The 21,213-nt window shown below is 41.5% G+C and overlaps 2 protein-coding genes across 4 annotated transcripts; both read left to right on the top strand.

Annotated features, from left to right (window-relative positions):
* Positions 1-6,917: 6,917 nt before the first annotated feature.
* On the top strand, positions 6,918-8,390 carry psmg3 (proteasome (prosome, macropain) assembly chaperone 3). Of its 3 annotated transcripts, none has more exons than XM_086133107.1 (4): positions 6,930-7,059; positions 7,366-7,425; positions 7,687-7,915; positions 8,008-8,390. In XM_086133107.1, the coding sequence occupies exons 2-4, from the start codon at positions 7,418-7,420 to the stop codon at positions 8,158-8,160; spliced, it is 390 nt and encodes a 129-aa protein (XP_085989233.1). In that variant the 5' UTR covers positions 6,930-7,059; positions 7,366-7,417; the 3' UTR covers positions 8,161-8,390. The 3 variants fall into 3 exon arrangements, with proteins under 3 accessions (XP_085989235.1, XP_085989233.1, XP_085989234.1); XM_086133108.1 differs by lacking the exon at positions 6,930-7,059 and adding an exon at positions 7,071-7,297; XM_086133109.1 differs by lacking the exon at positions 7,366-7,425 and having other exon boundaries at positions 6,918-7,059.
* Positions 8,391-8,945: 555 nt separating this feature from the next.
* Positions 8,946-21,213, top strand: tmem184a (transmembrane protein 184a). Its single transcript, XM_086132595.1, has 9 exons — positions 8,946-9,387; positions 9,827-10,048; positions 13,506-13,671; positions 15,046-15,136; positions 15,346-15,421; positions 17,687-17,778; positions 18,535-18,704; positions 18,777-18,974; positions 19,953-21,213. Exons 2-9 carry the CDS (start codon positions 9,827-9,829, stop codon positions 20,183-20,185), a joined length of 1,248 nt encoding a protein of 415 aa, XP_085988721.1. The 5' UTR covers positions 8,946-9,387; the 3' UTR covers positions 20,186-21,213.

Below are 21,213 nucleotides of genomic sequence, written 5' to 3' on the forward strand. Positions count from 1 at the left end.
ATCTCAGCATGTCGACACCACTTCTTAAGCACGGAACATATCTAGATTCTGATAAATTCATAAAATATCAGACAGATCCCCCTCCCCCTCCTCAAATTGCAGCCTTTGCTATTTGAAAATTATATTTACGACATTGTGATATTGATTTGAATTTGAGTCATTTGGCAAACAGCCACCCTTGAGTCCACACTGCTGCCGTCTGAAGTGTTGCTGGCTGGCACCTCTCACTTGTTTGTTTATGTGTGTGCCCCCCCCCCCCTGCCCTCACTTCATATGTGGAGGTCAAGATGATGGAGGAGTTGATAGAGCACATTCGGCGAGATGGCCTTGACAGAATTGTAATGATATTTAAAGAGCGACAAAGCTGATTGGCTCAGGCGGACACGGAGGAGAGCGGGCCATTTATCAAGATTGGTGACATTGGCAGCGTCATTGTTGGGATTTGGACAGCAAGCAAAAGCAGAATGAACAGCAGGACGCGCCAGACGCGGAAGTACAAGAGGGAAGACAAGCGCCAAGTTCACTTCACACGTACAGTTGCACTTGAGATGCGACATACCATAAAATGTGTAGCATGTTTTTTTAGCACCTGACTCGATAAAAACACGCAGGAATGATGTCATTAAATACATTTGAAAAGCAGGCCACCTCAGTGGCAATACAAGACAGTTACAGGTATCCTATATGGAGCTCCTTTCTCATCTTCTCAGTACGGCAGTAATATTGGTTGTTTTATACAGAGAATAAAGAATATATGGCCGTGTTCAGCTATCCACTGTTTTAAAAGTAACAACACCGTCACGTGGATGTTAATTGTTACCCCTTGTGCCCCATGTTAGCCATCAGGAAATGGAGGCTTGATCCTTTAAAAATACAATGTGTAATTCTCTTTATGTTTAATTTGACCGCACTCACCTGAGAGTGGCAAGAAACATCTTGGAGGCTCTATTTTTGAGAATATTGACGAACTATATCTGCCAATCTGCTAGTTGTTGTGAAGTGACTTGGGTCACCTGCCACCATACAGCGCTCATGTCAAGTTTGCGATCGCAAGTGAAGACCTCATTCTCAAAAGCGGACCGGAATTCAGCTGTTTTGATTTGAGGCCGATATTTTGGGAATAAGATTAAAAGGGAATTTGCCATAATGAGCCAAAATCGGAAGCGGGCATCCTTGTCGGATGACAGATGCAGTGTAATGATGTCGGGGTGTTGCATCAAGTGCATCATGTGTAGTCTGATAAATAAACAACACTGTATATGTTTGTAGCACCACATTATGCAATATTTTAAAGTAGTTAGTATGAGAACGCGTCTTTGAATACCTTTCCAAATCGTTTTAATGTGAAGTTCTACTACATACAGTATATCCAAGTGATTGAAGGCAGTAGCTCGAGTCCCTTCTGTGAAAGAAGAGAGGAAGGTTGAGTCATAGGAGAGGCTGAAGTTTGCTGTGAAAAGTAATTCAAACCTTCAACTATTTCTCATATACTTAACCATATTGTGTCAGGACAATCTCAAAAATAAACAGCAGTTATGTCTTCCCCTCGGTCATGCAATAGCAGATTTCTCTCATTTTGAGAGTTCTTAATGGAAGGTGTGCAACCATTTGCATGCCAATAGCCCACCCATGATCTGCGCTTCTTAAGTGTGCTTCTGGTTTGAATGAAATTTTCAAGAGTGGAGTGATAGCTTGGAGACATTTTGGGAAACTAATGAATGCCATTTCAGTAGACGTCCTGCGGCATCAAGGAAATGCAACTCCGTGAAAATATAATGGATGTAGTGTTTCGACTCCCTCCTTGCATTTCTTTCCCTCGAGAGGAAAACAAACACATTTTTGCTAGATTAAGCAACATCTGTTTTGACATCCGTACAGAATATTTAATAATAATGCAATTAGCAATTATGGTTGGCTGTGGAGCACTGCGGAATAGCAACATTAATTGTTCGGGAATATTTCATTTCTCAATGAGATGGCGGTGAATGGCCGCTTGCGACGTAATGAGGTTCCGCATCACGCCGCGGGCGAATAATCAGTGTTCCAAATAACAAAGTTATTGGAATTAATCAGGTGGAGCATTTGCGTTAAGAAGTAAAACAACAGCGAAAGGGCATCTGGCACGGTATTTCGCGCACGTGCCCGAAAAGTATCCCTGTCTGATTATGGCTAATGAACTCATCAGGCAAGTCTGCACCACAATTTAGACGGTGACACTCATTCATTTCTATTAACATCCCTGACATTCACTCCATCTTGTATGAATGCTTCAATATTCACAGTTGACTTGGGCTGCTTCTCAGCTTGCATAGCAAACACGTGTGGACATATTGAAAGTGTGTGTGTGTGTGTGCGTGTGTGTGTGTGTGTGTGCGTGTGTGTATGTGTGAGAGTGAGAGAGAGAGAGAGAGAGAGAGAGAGAGATACCTACCTTGCTAGCTGTATGCCTACCTAGCTAGCTAGCTAGATAGATAGATGGATAGATAGAGTGACGACTGGAGTCTGGAAACTCAACTACACTGTCTGAAACACTATTATTTTGTGTAATTTTGAGATTAAAAAATATATATATTATTTATCATTGTGTAGAAAAACCCATATTCCCTATAGGTGTGATGCCCCTATTAACATGTAGTTTGGAGGAAACGAGTGGTGTGGGGGGGCAGCAGGGTATTTAGACAGCCACATACACATGGTGTAGCATATGAAGTTCTGCTTATTGCTTATTTTTCTCAGACTCTGGCCTCTGAACTCGCTCGAGTCGCAAAGCACAGGCTATGTCGCTCAATCGCCGGGGTCACAAAGGCCAGACGCGAACTGCTAAATGAGGTTAGGGTGAGTCGAGCTCAATTGGAAGAAACAGGACCGGTCCATTGAAAACAAGCTGAAATTAACTAGACAAGAAAAAGTGTTTTAAGTGTACTGTTTATTTATTTATTTATTTATTTGACGTCTTTTGATGAAAGACACCTAGGAGCTATTATAACTTGTGAAAAAGTGAATAACACATCTACTTTAAACTAAAGAATTAGGATTTTGATTAATGGCCACAAATGCGTACAGGATTTCGAAACAAAAACGTCTGCTTACGTTGCAACATGCGAGTCACTGGATGTGATTACCCGCCAGATGAACATCTATTCTCCCGTTGTTGCTCACTCAAATGTGGACTTAATTCGAAGCTAGAGCAAAAGCGTACAGTACATCCACAGCTGACCTGAATATGGAGGAGTTTGAAGGGGCTTATCAGTGGCGTAGCACCTTGCACCCAAAATGATGACTGCTGGCTTGTGACGGAAATGTGAAGTGTACAACTCCCTCTTTCGCTCATGTTTAACAATCACTCATTATCCTCACTGCTGTCATAACTTGTGCAAACATGTCCGGGTCATAACTGAGTTTACAAATGATGTAAGGAAGCAGGTAATATTTATTCACTGGTATATTTGGGGGAATGGGGGGGGGGGGGTCTGATTTGAAGCTCACATGAAAATTATTATTTTGAAAAATAATAATGTTAATGAGCGTTTGGGGCTTTTTATGACAACAGTTCATGAACAACATTTGGCCCACGGACCGTATGTTGGCCACCTCTGATTAAATATAACCAGCCTGTTCTCAATAGATAGGACTCTAATTAGTAGAAAAATGGCAATGTTCAATACTTTCTTTTAAATGTTATGCAAATGATTATGTCCGTACTGTGTTGGAAGACAGCAAAATGTTCTGTTTTGTGGCCACAAACGACATTTTCCGTGCTGGTTGTCTGCCATGATTTGGTGTGTGTTGGTGAGGGTCCAGTGTTGATCATTCAGTCATTCATTTTTTTCTACCGCTTATCCTGTTCAGGGTCACGGGTGAGCTGGAGTCCATCCCAGCTGACTTAGAGGCCGGAGGTACTCTGAGTGGTCGCCAGCCAATCGCAGAGCACACGTAGACAAGCAAGCATTTACTTGCACCTGTGGACAATTTTGAGTGTTCAATGAACTGAATTAAAACCATGTTTTTGGAGGAGTGCAAAGGATAACATGCTTGCAAACTCCACACACCGGAATAGTCAAGATTCGAACTAAGAACCTATGAAGTCTGAGCCAGACAGGCCCACCACATAACATTGAATTTGCTTTTAGAGGAGGTAAACGTATCTAAACAAATGATGCTGAAAAGGCAAGATATGATTATGATTTTATTTTATTTTTTGTCTGGCAGGGGATGGGGGTGGGGGTGGGGGTTGTCAAGGCTTTCAGACAAGTGCACTGGGCATGTTGCAGTCCTCCTTTCGGTTTATCCTTGTCTTGTATTTTCAAAAACATTCGACTGAAAGTGGCCTCTGTGGTAAAGTCCCATGTGACTGGAGAGCAACTTTCAAATGTCACAGTAAATGGTCCATCTGCAGTACAGCACAGCACTCTAGTGGCCACCAGGGTAATAATAGAGCGTGTTGGGATGTGTTGTGTGAAGTGCTTCTTCTTGCCAAGCATCCGTGTGCGTGAACTTGTTTCACCGTTGCGAACAGGTGCAAGATTCCGGCCAGCCAGGTGATTGGTAGAATAGGCTCCCAAAAACCCATTTACATCTGAGGTGACATTTTAACACAGTGTGCCTGGCAGACTTACAAAATTATTGATTGAGCATCATGGTGAAGTGAAGGAAAAAACAAGCCAAGTGGTGGTGGTGATCGGTGTCGCTGATTTTGAATCTGTCCTCATTTTTTTTCTGGAGCACATCAGGTTTTCATAATAATACCAAAAATATAATAACATGTAATATGTCATATGGTAATATATGTTCTGACATTTATGAAATAAGGTTGGGTTCAGCAGCAAGCTGATTTTTTTTTTCTGAAACGTCATTGCTATAAATTTCACAGGGTAACCGTATGGCGCAAGCTTTTACCAGTCAAATTTAAACAAAAAAAATATGAAAAGATCTGATTTGGTTCCGTTTTTCATGTTTCCTGAAAAAATAAAGACCCAGACCTCTATTTTCGGAAAGTGAAAGTATTTGTCAAAGAACTATTCATCTATTTTTTTTTCAGGGTCGCATGCCCAAAATTAAATGCTAGCACGCAAAGGCCAAGCTTGACTGATCGCCCGTCAATTCTGGGTATTGCTGCCATTACTGTTCGTCTGTACTTATACTCGGACTTGAACATTTGCTCCGATACTGGCACACAGATACCATTTGACCAGCCTCACATCTAATTTCCAGGCAAGTGGAGTAGGAGCCGATTCAGCCGTGTGGCGAAAGCCTCAGATGAACACGAATGACGTCATGCATGATGATGGTTCAAACTGTTGAGTTTTGTACAAATTTGGGGGCATATTTTTCTGGAATACTTAGCTCATGATCAAAAATGTACAATTGAGGATCCTGAATGCTGGCATTTTTGTTAGGTCTATGAATAACCATTTCCAATACAAATAGTGAGTTGCGAATATCACATCTGAACACTTTGTCTTGTAAAGTTTGCTTATTTTCTTTGAAATGTTGCTTATTGATATTTGGGAACCGTTTTTAAGCGTGAAGATGACAATATGATCAATTTTCTCCGACCCATTTCAAATGCTCTGCCATCTACCCACAATGCATAGCAATTCTGCTGAGTCGGGCGCTCTGTTTGACATTGTAAATGTGTCAGAGGGATGCTGCTTTTCGGATCAGCCTGATGCAGCACTTGTAGACCTCACTGGGGCTTCACATCCACCTAGAATAAGAAAAGTCTCATAAGCACTTTTGATGACTGTGAAATTTCCTCGGGGCGCTCGTCTTGCATGAAGCTGTGTCTGCTTATCTGTGGCCTCGTTCTGTTCAAATGTCACGTTGGTTTAAAGTGGTTATGAGTGGGGCCCATTACAAAAGAAAACCACCTGATGAGAGAAATCATGCAGATTAGAAATGTTCTTGCCCTCTTTCCCCCCTGCTGTGAGGACGTGAGTGCTTCAAACATCTGTGAACGGAACACTGAACAAGCTTAAAGCCTCTAGTTTTAGGTTGAATTTTTTTTAATTTAAAAAAACGACTCATATGACATCAAAAATTAGTTTGGCGAATAGTAAACCCAAGATTTCATGTGGTTTCTTTCCAAAGTGTCTTGTTTCACTTTACAGAATCAAGTTTACTCTCGTCAACCCAAGGTATGAAAGTTATACACAATATTATTCTTGCAGTACCAAATAAATAAATAACTGTAATATGGAACTCTAATTACATAATGGTGGGCAACACTGACAGGATACATTGTTTATGATCTCCTGTAATGAAAAATCAAGAGAAATTTTTCCCCCAAACCATTCAGATACCATAAAATGTTTTTCCATTTATTTATTTACGTACAGGTATGTATTTATTTATTTATTTTATTCTTATATTTGTTTGTCTGTTTGCTTCTTTTCTATTGTATGGAATTAGTTATTTATTTTCTTCATATTATTATTATTATTACTATTATTATTTTACTAATCGTAGTAGTAGTAGTAGTAGTATCATTATTATCATTATTCAAATTTGCTCAAATTAAAAAGCATGGTCTCGAAAAAATAAACATCTACCAAACCATACAAATATTGTACCAGGATACATTCCTTGAGTGCTGTGAAAGGTGCTTACAAATAAAGTGTATTATTTTTTGTCGTTTATTTATTAATAAACTCTATCTATCTATCTATCTATCTATCTATCTATCTATCTATCTATCTATCTATCTATCTACCGATCTATCTATCTATCTATAGATATATATATATATATATATATATATATATATATATGTATATATATATATATATAGAGAGAGAGAGAGAGAGAGAGAGAGAGAGAGATATTGTCCATCGTATTTTTTATATTAGTATTGTTTTTAATGATTATGTTGTATTCAATAGAATTTCACGATACAGGCGAAAGTAACCCGGAAAAACGTTGCCATGACGTCATGACGTAGACGCCGTTTTGCAGCGTTTGTTCCACCTGAAAGGAAAATACAAAGCGTGTTTAGCCAACTGTCATGAAACTCATTCCTGAGCATTGCTGAAGGGGAACCGTGCCGGTCGTTAACGAGAGGTGAGGATCGAATAACTCAAGCCGCTCTTGTTGTTGTTGTCTCATTTGTTTAAAGGTGAAGACGGATAGCAGTTGCGTGGCTCATGTTAGCATCAGGGTAGCTAACGCCAAACAAAAGTCGATGTTGCGGGACGAAGAACGGATTTTCGAATGAATTAATTTGAAGGCATTGTTTATCTTAGTACTTCGAGAGTATTCCCTATAGAAGAGGATTAGGGCCAGTGAAGAAAAAAAAAAGGTTGACAAGATTATCACTTTTATTTAAAGTCAGAATTCTGAGATGAAAGTGAAAATTCTGCTTTTCAGCAGACCAAGAAGAATAGAGGATACAGTGCAATACTATTTGAAGCGGTGATAGATGAAACGGTAAGAGAATCAGTCTATTTTCAACACCGAATCAGCGACATGACGTCACACACGTTTTTAGCAAGGTCGGTGGGCAAGTAAATGAGCAGCTGTAGCGTCCTTCGATGTATACAGAGTGAATGGATTTTCCCGCCCCATTTAGATCTGCTTCAATTGATTGTTATGGTCTTGAAAATAACGCTTTACCTGACCTACAAAGCTATTATTTTTCATTCGACATGTACAATGTATATTCTAGCACTGTGGCATTTTCCTCTCCAGGTTCAACACCATGTCTGCGGCTGAGCCCATCATCTCGTCGAGACAGACGCATAAAGAAATCAATGGCGTCACCACACAAGTTGTCTGCACAGAGTTCAGTAATTACATATTTATTGTCATAACACAGTACGGTAAAATCGGAACGCTGATGTCCGTCACCCCTGAGTCCAGGTGCGATGACTTCAACAATCCAATGTTCTCCACCAAAGTGCTACTGGGAAAGGATGAGGTATGCGGGATGAATTGGTTTGAAAAGGTGAAATGTGTTTCTGTTCAGTTTTATGTATATATATACAGTATATATTTGTGTTTTGTTTTCAGCCCCTGACGCACGTGTGTGGCAAAAACCTGGGAACATTTGTGTCCCAAGAAGCCGGCAACAGGCCCATCTTACTGGGACTGGCACTCAAGGACTCCTCAGTAGATGCAATTAAGCAAATGAAAGAGCTCATCAAAAGCTGTAAAGTTTGGTAGAAAAGTTGCAAAGTGGACAGGAGAATGCCCCAAAATCTCCCTTTTTGTAGTTTGTTTTCATGGAGTTGGATGTTTTTAAATAGATGTATTATTAAATATAAAAATGACACTTACTGTTTTTGTCATTTGCCATGTGAACATGATTCATAATACCGTACTGTTCTGTCACAATGTAAATATCCTAAAGCATCTCATGATAAGACATTGTCAATAAAATGTGTCACAGATGAGATTTGTACATCATTAACAGAGAATGGAGCTCTTTGCTTTTCAGCGGTGCGTGTACACGACGGATGCATGTCCTCCCAACAATTGGTAAGTTTGTACCCTGGAAGTGGGTGACCTTTCCTGCCGTGACCGAAAGTACAAATACATTTTAAAATGTAAGAAATGATGGATTGAAGTTGTCCTTAGAACTATCTGTGTTTCCGTCACATTTACACAGGTTGCAGCAGGACATGCACCTGTTGGCCTTCAAGGGCAAGGGCAATATTTAAATTTGAAAGAGTTAAAAAAAAAAAGCTTTAATTTTTTTAAACGAGGTGTGTAAGATTTCTTTCCCTTTCCTCTGAAACTGATTAATAATCGATCAAGCCTTCCATTTATTAATGCCAGACAGGCCATTAATACAATACTGTATTATACATAATACAGTAATAATGTATATAGTTAATCCCGAACAAAGTCTATTCAGGAATGTATCGTGTCCGAGGCGTCTCCTTGGCCCTGAAGGCATCACGATGACGACACACGCAGTGCTCTGGTCACGTGACGCATTCACCTGTTCCCAACCTGTTTATCCCTCGGACGCTTGATCCGCAAACCTCAGTGTTTCCTCTCGATAGTTTTACGTTTGACACACGTTTCGGCTCATTTTATTCAACAGGTGCCGAATAAAAACACAACTTAAAGTGAGTTGTCGTTTAGGCAGTTTTGAGGGTGTGTTTTTTTTTTTTTGGTTGGTTTTATTTCTGGGCTGTGGTGTTTCCTCCGGACTTCGACCTCAGGGCGCAAGCTTGCGGCCTACCTGTGGCAACACGGAAGTGGAGACGGTTGGACCTTCAGTCGGCGTGTACTCGACAGCCCGCTCATAAATGACGCCTGACGCCTGCGGCCGCCTACCCTGAAAGGCGATTAAATTCTGATGTTGATCTGCTGACGCTCATTCCGGGACGCTTCTTCGCCGTTTGTGGCAATTGTGTCGACTCCGCCGCAGTTCGGGACAAGGTGAGCACTTTTGAACACATTAGGTATCCCTGTATAACCCGTTTAAATCCAATTTTAAAACTTTAGATGTTTGTAAGAGTGTGGTTAGGGTCAGTCATCATATATATGTATTAAAAGTATATAATAACCAAAATTGTGGACTTTACAAGTAGAGTTTGTGATTCAGTATATCTATTAACATTGAGGTGAACCTAATTAGTTGGCAAACAGTACAATTAATAGCGCTGTTTCATCATCTTTTTAGCTTAACAAACAGCAGAGCTTTTTTCCCCCCACTCATGCCTGGTCTATACAGTAGCGCTTGTCCTCACTCAATAAAATGCAAACCCCATATATATACTGTATATATATATATGTATATATATACATACATACACACACACACACAAATAAATAAAGTTTGTTGATATGTCTCATTATGATGACGTGTGTTGCTCAGATGAACATCTCGGTGGCCGAAATGATCGCGTCACTGGAGAACACTTCTATCGTCCACCTGAGCGCCCCCATCATCCCAGACAGGACAGATATGTCCAACATGACCCTCATTCGCACGGCTAATGGCACCATTCTGCAGGACCAGATTTTTCTCAACACCATGACCGCCCGTGCCCTCTCTGGCATCTTTGTGTGGTCCGCCTTGCTCATCACGTGCCACCAGGTAAACAGGATTTGTTTAGAACTTTTTTTGAAGTAACATTGTAAAATTTGAAACTGTCATACAAGTGTAAAAAGAAAACAAATACCAGCTGTTAGACTTCAGGGAGAATATTCAGCATTTTTTTTTCAATTAGTTTCAGTTTCAATTACTGTACACCTAAGATCCACTTGTCAGACTCTGGTTTAAATCACTCAGTATTGGGTGGGCGCATGCAAATGCTCTGTACCATGACGGCTAAAGGCCATGCGGCAAGGCGCACATACTCAGTCCTGCGAACTCAGATGACTAATCTTTGTTTCTAAATGAGTGATGTGCAGCAAACTAGTGACATTTTGCTTGGCACTGGAGCCCCACCTATTCATTAAAATGTAGTGCACATGAATAGAGGTAAATAAAAAGTTCTAAAAGATTAAATGAAACTCTTTTGTCTAAAATGTAAATACAACCGAACACCACTTACCGCTGTACATAGTTTTATTTTTTAATCTCAAAAATGATTTTTTTCCTACAAACTGTACTGTCATTGTGCAACAAAGCAAATTAATTAAGGTGCCTCTTGATTAATGTTTAAAAAATTATTTAAACATTTGTTACATTTTTTATTTTGTTTATTTTTTTGCACTGTATGTTTTTTGTTTTTATTCGGGTGGAGGAAACCTTTTGTTTTTTGTGGAAAATATATTATAATGGTGTTTTATCAGTGTTTCTTTGTCTAATTTCTTTGTCCATATTTCAAATATCATTTTTGTCAAACACCTGGTGAAGAAGTTTGTGGTCCTAAGTGGCCACCTCAGTAGCTCTGATGAAAAATAGTGCCGCCGCCCAGCATTTAAATTCCCATCCCTGCTATAGATTTTAATGTGCACATTATTGAATGCATCAAGGTTGTGCCCCACACAATATGTGTAATCAGAGATGGCTTGAAAATGACACGCCGCGCTCACCTCCCTCGCCAAGGGACGGAAAGCAATTGTTCCATCCATAAAGTTTATTACCTCGCACTTCACCTTTACCGAGCTCTCTTTGGTAGTTCCAAAGCAACGGCTTTCTCTTCAGCTTTGTGCCACCTCTCTTTTATGGTTTTACTGCATGAGGACATCGCAGTTTAAAAGGAACATTTGGATTTTGAACATGTTTCCTTCTTGCGTGAACTTGGGTTCCACTGGTGATGATTGCTTATCATTGTGGTTTTATCATTTACTCGGAACACTGCGCCACCGGCAGTGAAATATGTCGAGGCCGTGCGCTAAGCGGGGTTCAGCAAATACTGGAACAGTGTATGCGTTGGATAAAGCGATTCCAATTAATTGCAAATTTCTGGCAAACATGAACACGATGTGCATGTGTATTCTTCTGGAAACCATTTTCAGCCTTTCACTCATGCTCAATTAATCCCCTAATGGGTCTTACTAATCATCAACTTGACTGGCTAAGATTTTTTTGAGGGGGAAAATGACTTGCGACAATGCATACTATCTCTCCTTTTCAGCCAAGATTGTCAAGAAAGTGGTTTTTAATCAACTCAAGTGGACTCTGATGAATTACAATCAGGTTTCCGACCTCATCACAGTACAGAAACAGCTCTTATTAAAGTGATATAAGATTGAACACTGATGCACGGAAGGTGTCATTGCTCGCCCTGTTGGATCTCAGTGCATCATTTGATACAATTGATCATACCATACTGGTCAACATGTTGACTTGGGTGCGATTAAATCGAACAGTCGTACTTGGAGGGAAGACGATACTCTGTTACTATTGGAAGTTTTGAATCTGATCAAATGGCCATGAAATTTGAAGTCCCTCAAGGGTCAATCTTTGGACCCCTTTTTGTTCAGTCTGCGTATGTTACCTTTGGGTCCAATGCTTCAGAATGCTAACATTGGCTATCGTGGTTATATAGATGACATGTAGCTATATTTATCAATGCCCCCAAATGACATCCGTTCAATTAACATACTGTGCCGCTGTCTTGAGCAAATTAACAATTGGATGAAACAAAATGTCCTTCACTGAATGGTTTGGAATCCTGAATACATTAAAGAGATGCTAAGTGAATATTAACCTAAGTAGGGCTCTGAGATGTGCAGTCTTGGGTCACTTAGTCGAGCCCTGAGTTCAAAGTTAACAGATGAAGCTACATTTAGCTCTTATGCTGCACACAAATGGAATCAGATGCCCGCAGAAGTGAAGTCAGCGCCGAGTATAAATGCTCTTCATCCCAGGTTAAAAACAGCCCCCCCCCCTTTCTATTGATCAAGGTTTAAACATTTTTTTTTCATTTTGTTATTTTAGAAACCTCATCATATTTCTTGACTTTTACATGTTTTATAAAGTTAATTTTTGGAAGCTCCCTTTGGTTCCCCCCCCCCCTGATTTTCTTATGAACGTCATTAACTGTTATGTTTGTAAAAGCTTGTCTGTGATTTTTTTCCTTACTTGTTTGAAGCACACGGAGTTACCTTGCATCTTGAAACGTGCTCCGTAAATAAAGCTGCCTTGGCTTGCCTTGTCTTGCCTTATGGCAAGACAATGCTGGGCTATTTCAGTATCCAAAGCTGTTTACTCCTGTATGCAGGCATAATACAGGCCAAGCAAGTTCCTGGTTGCACTTATGCCTTTCGAGTTTCTGATTTATACGGCGACAGATGTTTGGCGTATCTCTTTTCTGCGCTACCCTGGTTACAGAGGGGGACTATTTACTGAAATTGCCCTTTGCTCACACAATTGTAAAGCATCAGAGGTTACTGTTCTGCCAGGTGTTTCCTTTTATGGTCTTGTTGCAAGCCTTGGCTCAGGTTACGTCTTCATTTACATATATACCTGTATATATTTTTTTATTTCCAAGAAAAGTATTCTCTCCGCATTGCAGAATTAATTACAATTTCCTTTTGCGCTCATCAAGGGCATGCAAGAGAGCAGCAGGCGGTGTCATAATCCCGTTTTTACCAGCCAAACTGAAGGAAAAACTTCATGAAAGCTACTTTAACAACAAAGGAGTAGGAGATGCTTCCGCAAATGTTCGAAAATTGTTATGCGCAAAACATTTTGGGCCCTGCGTCACATTATGCAGGCCAAACAATGAATCAGCCCGTTCGGAAAATGACATTTGCGGCCTTGATTGTAATGTTCATGTTATCATCGTTTCACAAACAGCCGTTTCGCTCTTCTAATACATCTCGTCACTTATCACGGCATGGCAGCAAGTTACATCCTGAAAATTAATGAATCTCCGCTGCTGCATTCTTCTGGCATATCTTCACAAAAAGCATTTGAAATGCCGCAATTAATCATAGCCCCGCTGGATACACAAAGTGCATTATGAATGTACAAGCAGATGCTCTGAATACTTTGTATGAACGCGGAGTGTCACAGCAATATTTTTTCAGCTTTTCACTCTCCATTTTCATGGGGCTTCTCTGATGTTTTTCGCACATGCTCTGTGTCATCCTCTTAGATCTACACACACCTGCGCTCCTACACGGTGCCAAATGAGCAGCGCTACATCATCCGCATCCTCCTCATCGTGCCAATCTACGCCTTCGACTCCTGGCTCAGCCTGCTGTTCATCGGCAACAACCAGTACTACGTCTACTTCGACTCGGTTCGAGATTGCTACGAAGGTACAGTACGTGCGCGTCCTACGCGCATGTGAGATCCCCCACCCCCCACCCCAAACCATCCCGACGTCCACATTTCCACCGTTTGCCAATGACAACATGCAACCGATCAAACGAGTTTTTCCACACCCGTTGAGGTTCTTGTTGAGTGGAAAGTGGATCCTCCCACGTGTGCTACAGTGATGTTGTTCTTTTTTTTTTGTATTTGAATCTATGCAGCCTATTCGGTTACATTTTTATACGCAACAGTCACAACATTAGGAACACCAACACCAAGAGAAGTACCAACTATTAAAAAAAAAAATACTTGGCTCTCCAATATTTAAATGCAGTTGTATTGTGTTCATCAAGCACAAGACAATTTTTTTTCCCCCTAAGTAGCAGGTTTGTAAGTGCTTTAAAACGTTTGACCGCCACGCTATGAAAAACTGAAGTCAAATTCAATTGTAGTTAGGCGGGGATTCATTTGCATACCACCAGAGGGATCGTGCGTGCCACACTTTGAGGATCAGCGCACGACGACAACGCATTTCACATTTAACACCAAATTCTTTTCTACGGTGGCTGCCGTTTTGCGTTACGTTAAAATGGCACACTATCATGCCGAGAAGTCAAATGTGTTGCGTCTATTTCTGTCAGGGTAGTGTAATATTCCAAACAGCTCACTGTATGATCAAATTCAGTTGTAGCCCACTCCAACCTGCCCTACAATAATCATTCTAGTTAATAATCACACATTGGCGGTGTCAGTCAAAACGCAGGCTTGTTTTCTTTGTAATGGCAGAATTTTTATCTTCGGCTCGTGTATTAAATCTGAAGAGGTGTGCGTTGTAAATAATTCCATATTGATGCTAATTTGTCAAATATTTCACCCGTGGAAAAGAGGATTGCGCGCAAAATGAATCGCGAGCCAATATGAGAGCGAATGTGGGGGGCGGTGTGTGTGGGGGGGGGGGCGGTATTTTATTGAGGAGATTAGTTTCAAGTTTGAGGTGCAATTTTGTGGCTGACTGATGGCGGCAACACGTCCGAAAGCCAGGACGACACCTAAGTCCCCCCAAACCCCCCCCCCCCCCTTTTTTTTTACTGGGCACCATCTGCATTAGCTTCATTTAATCCCTCCTTGAAATAGCAACAAAGGATTAGGAAGGGATTTCCAAGACACACAACCCTCGCAAGCCTCTTAATGTAAGAAGTGAAACATTTATTGTTCCATAATGTAGCACTAATTATTCTTTATCGCGTCCAAGTTGGCTCAGCCTCCTTTTTAAATGAAGTTTCATTTGAAGGTGATTGGAATTCTTCGGAGGGTTTTGCTGGCTTGGTTTGTGCAATCTGTTCAAACATGTTTTGAAGTGACTCTTCTTTTTCTTCCAGCATTTGTCATTTATAATTTTCTGAGTCTGTCCTTTGAATACCTGGGAGGAGAGAGTGCAATCATGTCCGAGATTCGAGGGAAGCCCATACAGTGAGTTGCCTTCTTATCCATCTCGAGATGCTGTTACAGAGAAGATGAATTCATATGTTTGCTACACTTGTCATGATGCGCCACTCATTGTGGCTTTTCCAACTGCCCACTTTTAATCCACACTGTCAGTAAGCACAATGTTTTCACTTTACACTGTATTTGCACAGACCTCCGCAATGAATCTGAATGGTTTCTTATTTATTGTGCAGGTCAAGCTGCCTGTATGGCACCTGCTGCCTGGGTGGGATGAGCTACTCCATTGGATTTTTGAGGTTTTGCAAACAGGTACAAGATTCAATTTGCTGCTCCTTTGACAGTCACGCATTGCATAAATAAGATGCGGTTGAATTTCCATATTGTACGACCTGAGCGACATTGGACTTGATAGGGGATCTGCTGTCATTTTAAAGCAAACATAACAGGCATCTGTTTAAAACAATTTGCTGGTGTCTTAGTGTGTTTGCAGCATGTCGTTTAATTTCACTCTTGTCGGGTGTGGCAGCACGTCAATTTACCATGCATGGAATGTGCCCTCCGACGTAAGCTAATGCACATCCCTGTTGAGTCTACAGGGGGAGTTAATCATGACGTAAATCAGGGGTGTCAAACTCATTTCATATTGTGGGCCTCATACGGACTCGGTAGATGTCAAGTGGGCCGGACCATTAACATGATATCACACTGTGCTATGAATCACCAAAATCTCATCTCTTTCCTTTGTTTTGGTCTCAAGAAGCATTGATTGGCGCTTTCATATCATTTGCTGCGTTGGGTCTATCTCGGTGACAGACTGAGACTACTGTTCTCTTCCCCGATCAAAACAGTGTGCCCCTAGCGGATAATCCAGGAATTGCATTTCATTTAAAATATTCATTCTGTGTCTTTAATGCAATTTTTTTCACTTTTAAATTATCCCGCGGGCCGGAACCGGCCCCCAAGGAGGTTCAATCCGGCCCGCGGGATAATTTAAAAGTCATACGCAGGCCGTATGTTTGACACCACTGACGTAAGTTATCCCTGAACACAAGGCCGCCGACTTCCAAGGTGGGAAGAGAATAGAAGTAACAATAAGAAAACCTTTATTAGTCTCGCAATGGAGAAATTCTCAATTCACAGCAGCAAAGTTATGAAAGGAAGAAGTAGAACAACAAAATATAGGAGCTGCTGGAAAGGCAGCCACTCTCGCGGCGCCATTTTGAATGTGCAAGCACATAGAAAATAAAGATTCATACATGAGCTAAATATCAAAAGATGGCCTGCGTTTGATATACTCCTTGCATAAGTCAGACCTGATCAATTTTAGAAGCTGCGCTTTGGGGCGCTTGAACTGTAAATCAAAGCGGGAGTAGCTTTGCTCTTAATTAATACTCGGGAGGACGCAACAAATCTGGCCTGTCGATAGTTGCCACCAGTGAACGATTACAAGTGCAAATTGTATGAAAAGGAAAAAGCCTCGGGTCATTCTGAGCTGGGAATTGATGATTCAAAATTGATTTAGTCATTTTTAATGGAAAATGCCCGAGGGTTGCCAGCGCATTTAGCAAAATAATAATGTTGACTCGGTTGCACTTTCTTCTCAAGTCACTCGACTGCCGGGTCGCCTTCTTTATAAAATAGACCTGAAACGAAAGCCGCGGATAAAGTGGGTACATAGTGATTAATTCAAGGTTAAAGGTGACACATCTCTGAATGGATGCCGTCTCTCTCGCTCTCTTGCTCTCAATTCATTTGCGGCAGGAAATACAGTTGACTTTTGGACGTGCTTTGCATCCTCCTGAATGTCCCGCTTGTCAGAGGCGATCGTGCCAACTTGTTTTTCTTTGCACGCGCAAAGAGACAAAACGGCACCACGACTGGCAGAAAGGACAAGCTGAGTCCCTTGTAAGAATGATTACCGGTACTCATGCAATTTAGTTAAGGCCACCACGGCCCACCTTATCAAGCCCCGCCCACTCGGACTGTTGCCTTTGAGAGGCACATAGTGGGAGTCGAGAAGCACACGTGAGGGTCAACGGCCTCTCTTAACCTGACGCAGCAGCAGACGTCAGCGGCAGGTGCTCTCCTCTTTCTTTTCAAATCCTCTTTGGATTTTGACAACCGAAACGCTTCAACTGCAGCAAAGAGGCTGTCTACTGTTCTGTATTCTGTATATACGCACTCTGAACACTTCTCGAATCAGATTCAATACGATCGCCGGATGTCATTAATGGTTATTTAGTTGTATTGTCATTTTGCCCCCTTCAAAGTAACTAAAATATTAGAAACAGCTCGGTGCAGGCCTGAACCGCTGCAAACAACAACAAGCGCGACAATAAACCAAATTATGAATTGATTTAATACCCGAGGAGTGTAAACTTGTTACAGGCAGAATTTACAATGCAGCTTGTGCATTCGAGCTTATTAGATGTGTATCTGGTTAATCCATAATGGATCATCCATACTGGGCGCATTGGTGTCCTGCGAGCTGTAGTCATTGTACAAACAAATCCTCAGTCCTTCTTATCATTCCTATGGTGTGTTTGTTTGTTTGTTTATTTGTTTGTTTCCCAGGCAACTCTTCAGTTCTGCATCGTCAAACCCATCATGGCGGCCATCACCATTATCCTGCAAGCCTACGGCAAATACCACGATGGGGATTTTAAGTGAGCTGCGCCTCTCTCTATTATTTTGTGTCTCTTCCCTTTGCTCTTTTCCAGCCGCTTGGTTTGCTCTAATTGCGCAAATGTGTGAGTGATGACGGCTCTTTACACAGCACCCCAAAGCATCTCCTCAAGAGCTGTTCTTTTCACGGCGCATCTTCAGCCCTGACTCTGAAAGTGTCATCAAAACGGTCTATGCGGGTGAATTTGTAAATGGGCTGTCATTTGTATAGCGCGTTACACTGTTACCTCGTTCACCTGCTGGCGACGCAGCATCAGGAGCAACTGGGGATTAACAGTGTCCTGCTCAAGGACACTTCGACATGGTTGCAACGGCCGGGAATCGAACCCCCAACCTCTGGGTTGGGGAAACGAGCGCTCTCCCGCTGAGGAATGTTACCACGTTTCTTTTTAATCATCTCATGTTGTTCAGCCTGCTGTGGGTTCCTCCCTGCGCCACAGTAATTAGTCTGTTTAGCCCTAGAGGACGAGCAAAGGCAGGCTGACGGTTGAATAAACAACAATTCATTGATCAGATGCACGCTGAGGTACCGAGTTGAAACAAGACCTCCATTTGTTGCTTGTTGAAACACGAGACCACCTGTGTTGTCTGGCTCGTTCAAAATCCGGTCAAACCTCTCAGCACAAAGATGATAATGGAGAGAGAAATTACCCCTTCAGTCCCGTCTCTCAAAAGCTGAATTGTACAAAGGCGAATCCATTATGAGGCCAGTTGTCATCATGTTGTTTTCTCTGCAGCGTCAACGGGGGCTACTTGTACATCACCATCATCTACAACTTCTCCGTCAGCCTGTCGCTCTACGCCCTCTTCCTCTTCTTCTTCGCCACCAGCGACCTACTCAGGCCATACGAGCCCGTGCTCAAGTTCCTCACGATCAAGTCTGTCATCTTCTTGTCCTTCTGGCAAGGTAAAGTCCCACACGGAAGATTCACATTCAGAACCGAGAAGAGAGCCAGTGTTAATTTGTGGGCCGTTTAAGGCATGGTCCTCGCCATCCTGGAACGCTGCGGCGTCATTCCCAAAGCGCTTTATATCGACGGGCAAGAAGTCGGCGCCGGCACGGTGGCGGCTGGCTGGCAGAACTTCATCATCTGCATGGAGATGTTCTTCGCTGCCATTGTCCTGCGATACGCCTTCACCTGCACTGTCTACCAGGAGAAGAAGGATGACGTTCCACGTGAGTGAGATTGTTTCCTGAGTGAACACCAATTGTGTTGCTGGGGTTTTTTTTTCTTTGGAATAAACAAGCCGGGAGGTGCTTGTATTTACATAGTGAGTCAGGAGTATTAGCCGGATACAGAGACAACATTAGAAACAGGTGTTTGGAGTTATACAGTGCAGGACATCCTTTTATTGTTTGGACGGGTTGGGTTCTCATGTTTAAAGTGGAATGCTGACATTTCATACAGCACCGCAACTTTGCTGTCGAATGGAATTGACGTCAAACTGTCCTTGGGCTCGCATTGGGAGCCATGAACGGTGTTATTTGATTTGGCATCATAGATGCACTGCAATATTCACATCCGCTAGCCAGAGGCTGAGCTGCACTGTAATTGTTCATGGCGTAGGCGTGTTGCTAAAACAGGGTTCCCACGGGTCCTTAAAGTTCATAAAAATCCATAAAAAAGAAGTTGGAAAAATTAAGTTCTTAAGTGTCCTTAATTTTCAGGGAAAGCTTCTAAAATCAATAAAAATACTTAAAAAATTATTTTTATTCGAAAATAAATTGAAGTTTCATATTTTCTAAATTAAAATTTTTCTTAGTGTACTTTATTTGAGAATTAATTCAATTTTTTTTTTCATTTTCCTACCTGTAAAATTAAAATTTGACAAACAGTATGTCAAATAAAGAGTTAGCTGATTGCCCCTAAAAATAAAGATGTGCCCTTCCTTTGGCAGCAGTGATTTGAACACCAGCCCAGTGATATGTGGCTTTCTGTTCAGCCCGCATATTGCTGAGCGGGCATTAAATCCACTGTGAATCCCCAGCTGAATGGAGAAAAGGTCCTTAAAAATGGCTAAATTCACCCTCAAAAGTCCTTAAAAGGTCCGAAGAGTGGGAACCCTGTAAAACCCATGACCCGCTTTCACTTTCTTTCTTTTACCTACAACTTTTTCATACCACTTATTAACAACGCTCACATTCCCGATATAGAGAGCATCCCGTCGATGCAGAGCATCTCCAGTGGCCTGAAGGAGACCATCAACCCGGGCGACATGGTGCAAGATGCCATCCACAACTTCTCCCCAGCCTACCAGCAGTACACACAGCAGTCCACGCAGGAGGTGGTCCCACCGTGCCCCAACGGGAAAGCCCCCTCCACCTCCAGCAAGGGCTCCCGCAAGTCGGACAAGGTCATGCTGATCATGTCCGACGACGACTTATAAGCTGCCACGTCGAGGTTAGTGTGTCCTCACCACCACTCCCACCCCCCAAAGGAAACGGTTATATCTCACAAAGCACAAAACTGGATTGTATTTAATTGTCATCAACACAGTGTTGAGCAACGGCTGCTTACTCCAAATACACGTTGTTCGGATAAACCCGTTTTTAAGTAATGTAGCTCAGCAACATGAGATTTTTGCCTTCCTGGCCTTATAACGAACACACAAATTAACATCCTTTGTCATATCAAACAAGCAAAAATGTGACTCCAGGAGTGTGGCTATGGCGGAGGATTGCTTCTTTTTTTTTTTTTGGGTCTTGTTTGGGAGTCATGAAGTTCCTGGACAGACATACTGGTTTTGGAGCGGGTACTTCAAACTGCACAATATATCACTGCGGAGGGTTTTTTTTTTGTATGTATTGCAATGCGTCTCCATGTCACAGTCGACCTCTTACATAGTGGGAGTTGTTTTCATTTGAGATAGTCCAACTAGAAGGCAGATTTGTAGCATCTGCGCTTATTGTGAATAGTTTTCACTCCGCCTTTTAGTATCAGGGTCACTATTTATAATTCCATGGATTCTCTATTAAAATATTTCCAGATTTGATTGTAATTATACTATACAGGTACATCTCAATGAATGATTATATCATGGAAAATGTAATTTATTTTTGTAGGTTAGTTCAAAAAGTGAAACTCGGAGATAATGGCAGATTCATGACACACTCATATGGCGATGACTTGCAGCTAATACAAAACCCAAATTCACCAACTCAAGAAATTTTTATGTTACATAAGAAACAATCAAATTGAACTTTAATATAGAAACTAAGTCAGAAGGTCCTTTTTTCTGCCATTGCTTGATTTTTTTTTTGTTTGTTTTTATTCATTGATATGAGTTTCACTTCTTGAATTGGCGCTATTCTATTTTATTGAGAGACATCTGTAAACATTTTGCGTGAAAAATGTTCTGCATTTTGAAGAGACTGATTTTTTAAAAAAAACAATAAAGGCATTTTTTAAAATTGT

This window comes from Hippocampus guttulatus, chromosome 16 (genome assembly GCF_054856545.1).
Source record: "Hippocampus guttulatus isolate MCC_2025c chromosome 16, RoL_Hgut_1.0, whole genome shotgun sequence".
NCBI lineage: Eukaryota > Metazoa > Chordata > Actinopteri > Syngnathiformes > Syngnathidae > Hippocampus > Hippocampus guttulatus.

Bases quoted from the DNA above. Each gene is read 5' to 3' on its own strand.
- psmg3 (XM_086133107.1), top strand. The intron at 7,916-8,007 runs GTATGCGGGATG...TTTTGTTTTCAG, and splicing joins TGCTACTGGGAAAGGATGAG to CCCCTGACGCACGTGTGTGG.
- tmem184a (XM_086132595.1), top strand. From the start codon at position 9,827: ATGAACATCTCGGTGGCCGAAATGATCGCGTCACTGGAGAACACTTCT. The intron at 13,672-15,045 runs GTACAGTACGTG...TTTTTCTTCCAG, and splicing joins GGTTCGAGATTGCTACGAAG to CATTTGTCATTTATAATTTT. The intron at 15,422-17,686 runs GTACAAGATTCA...TTTGTTTCCCAG, and splicing joins TTTTGAGGTTTTGCAAACAG to GCAACTCTTCAGTTCTGCAT.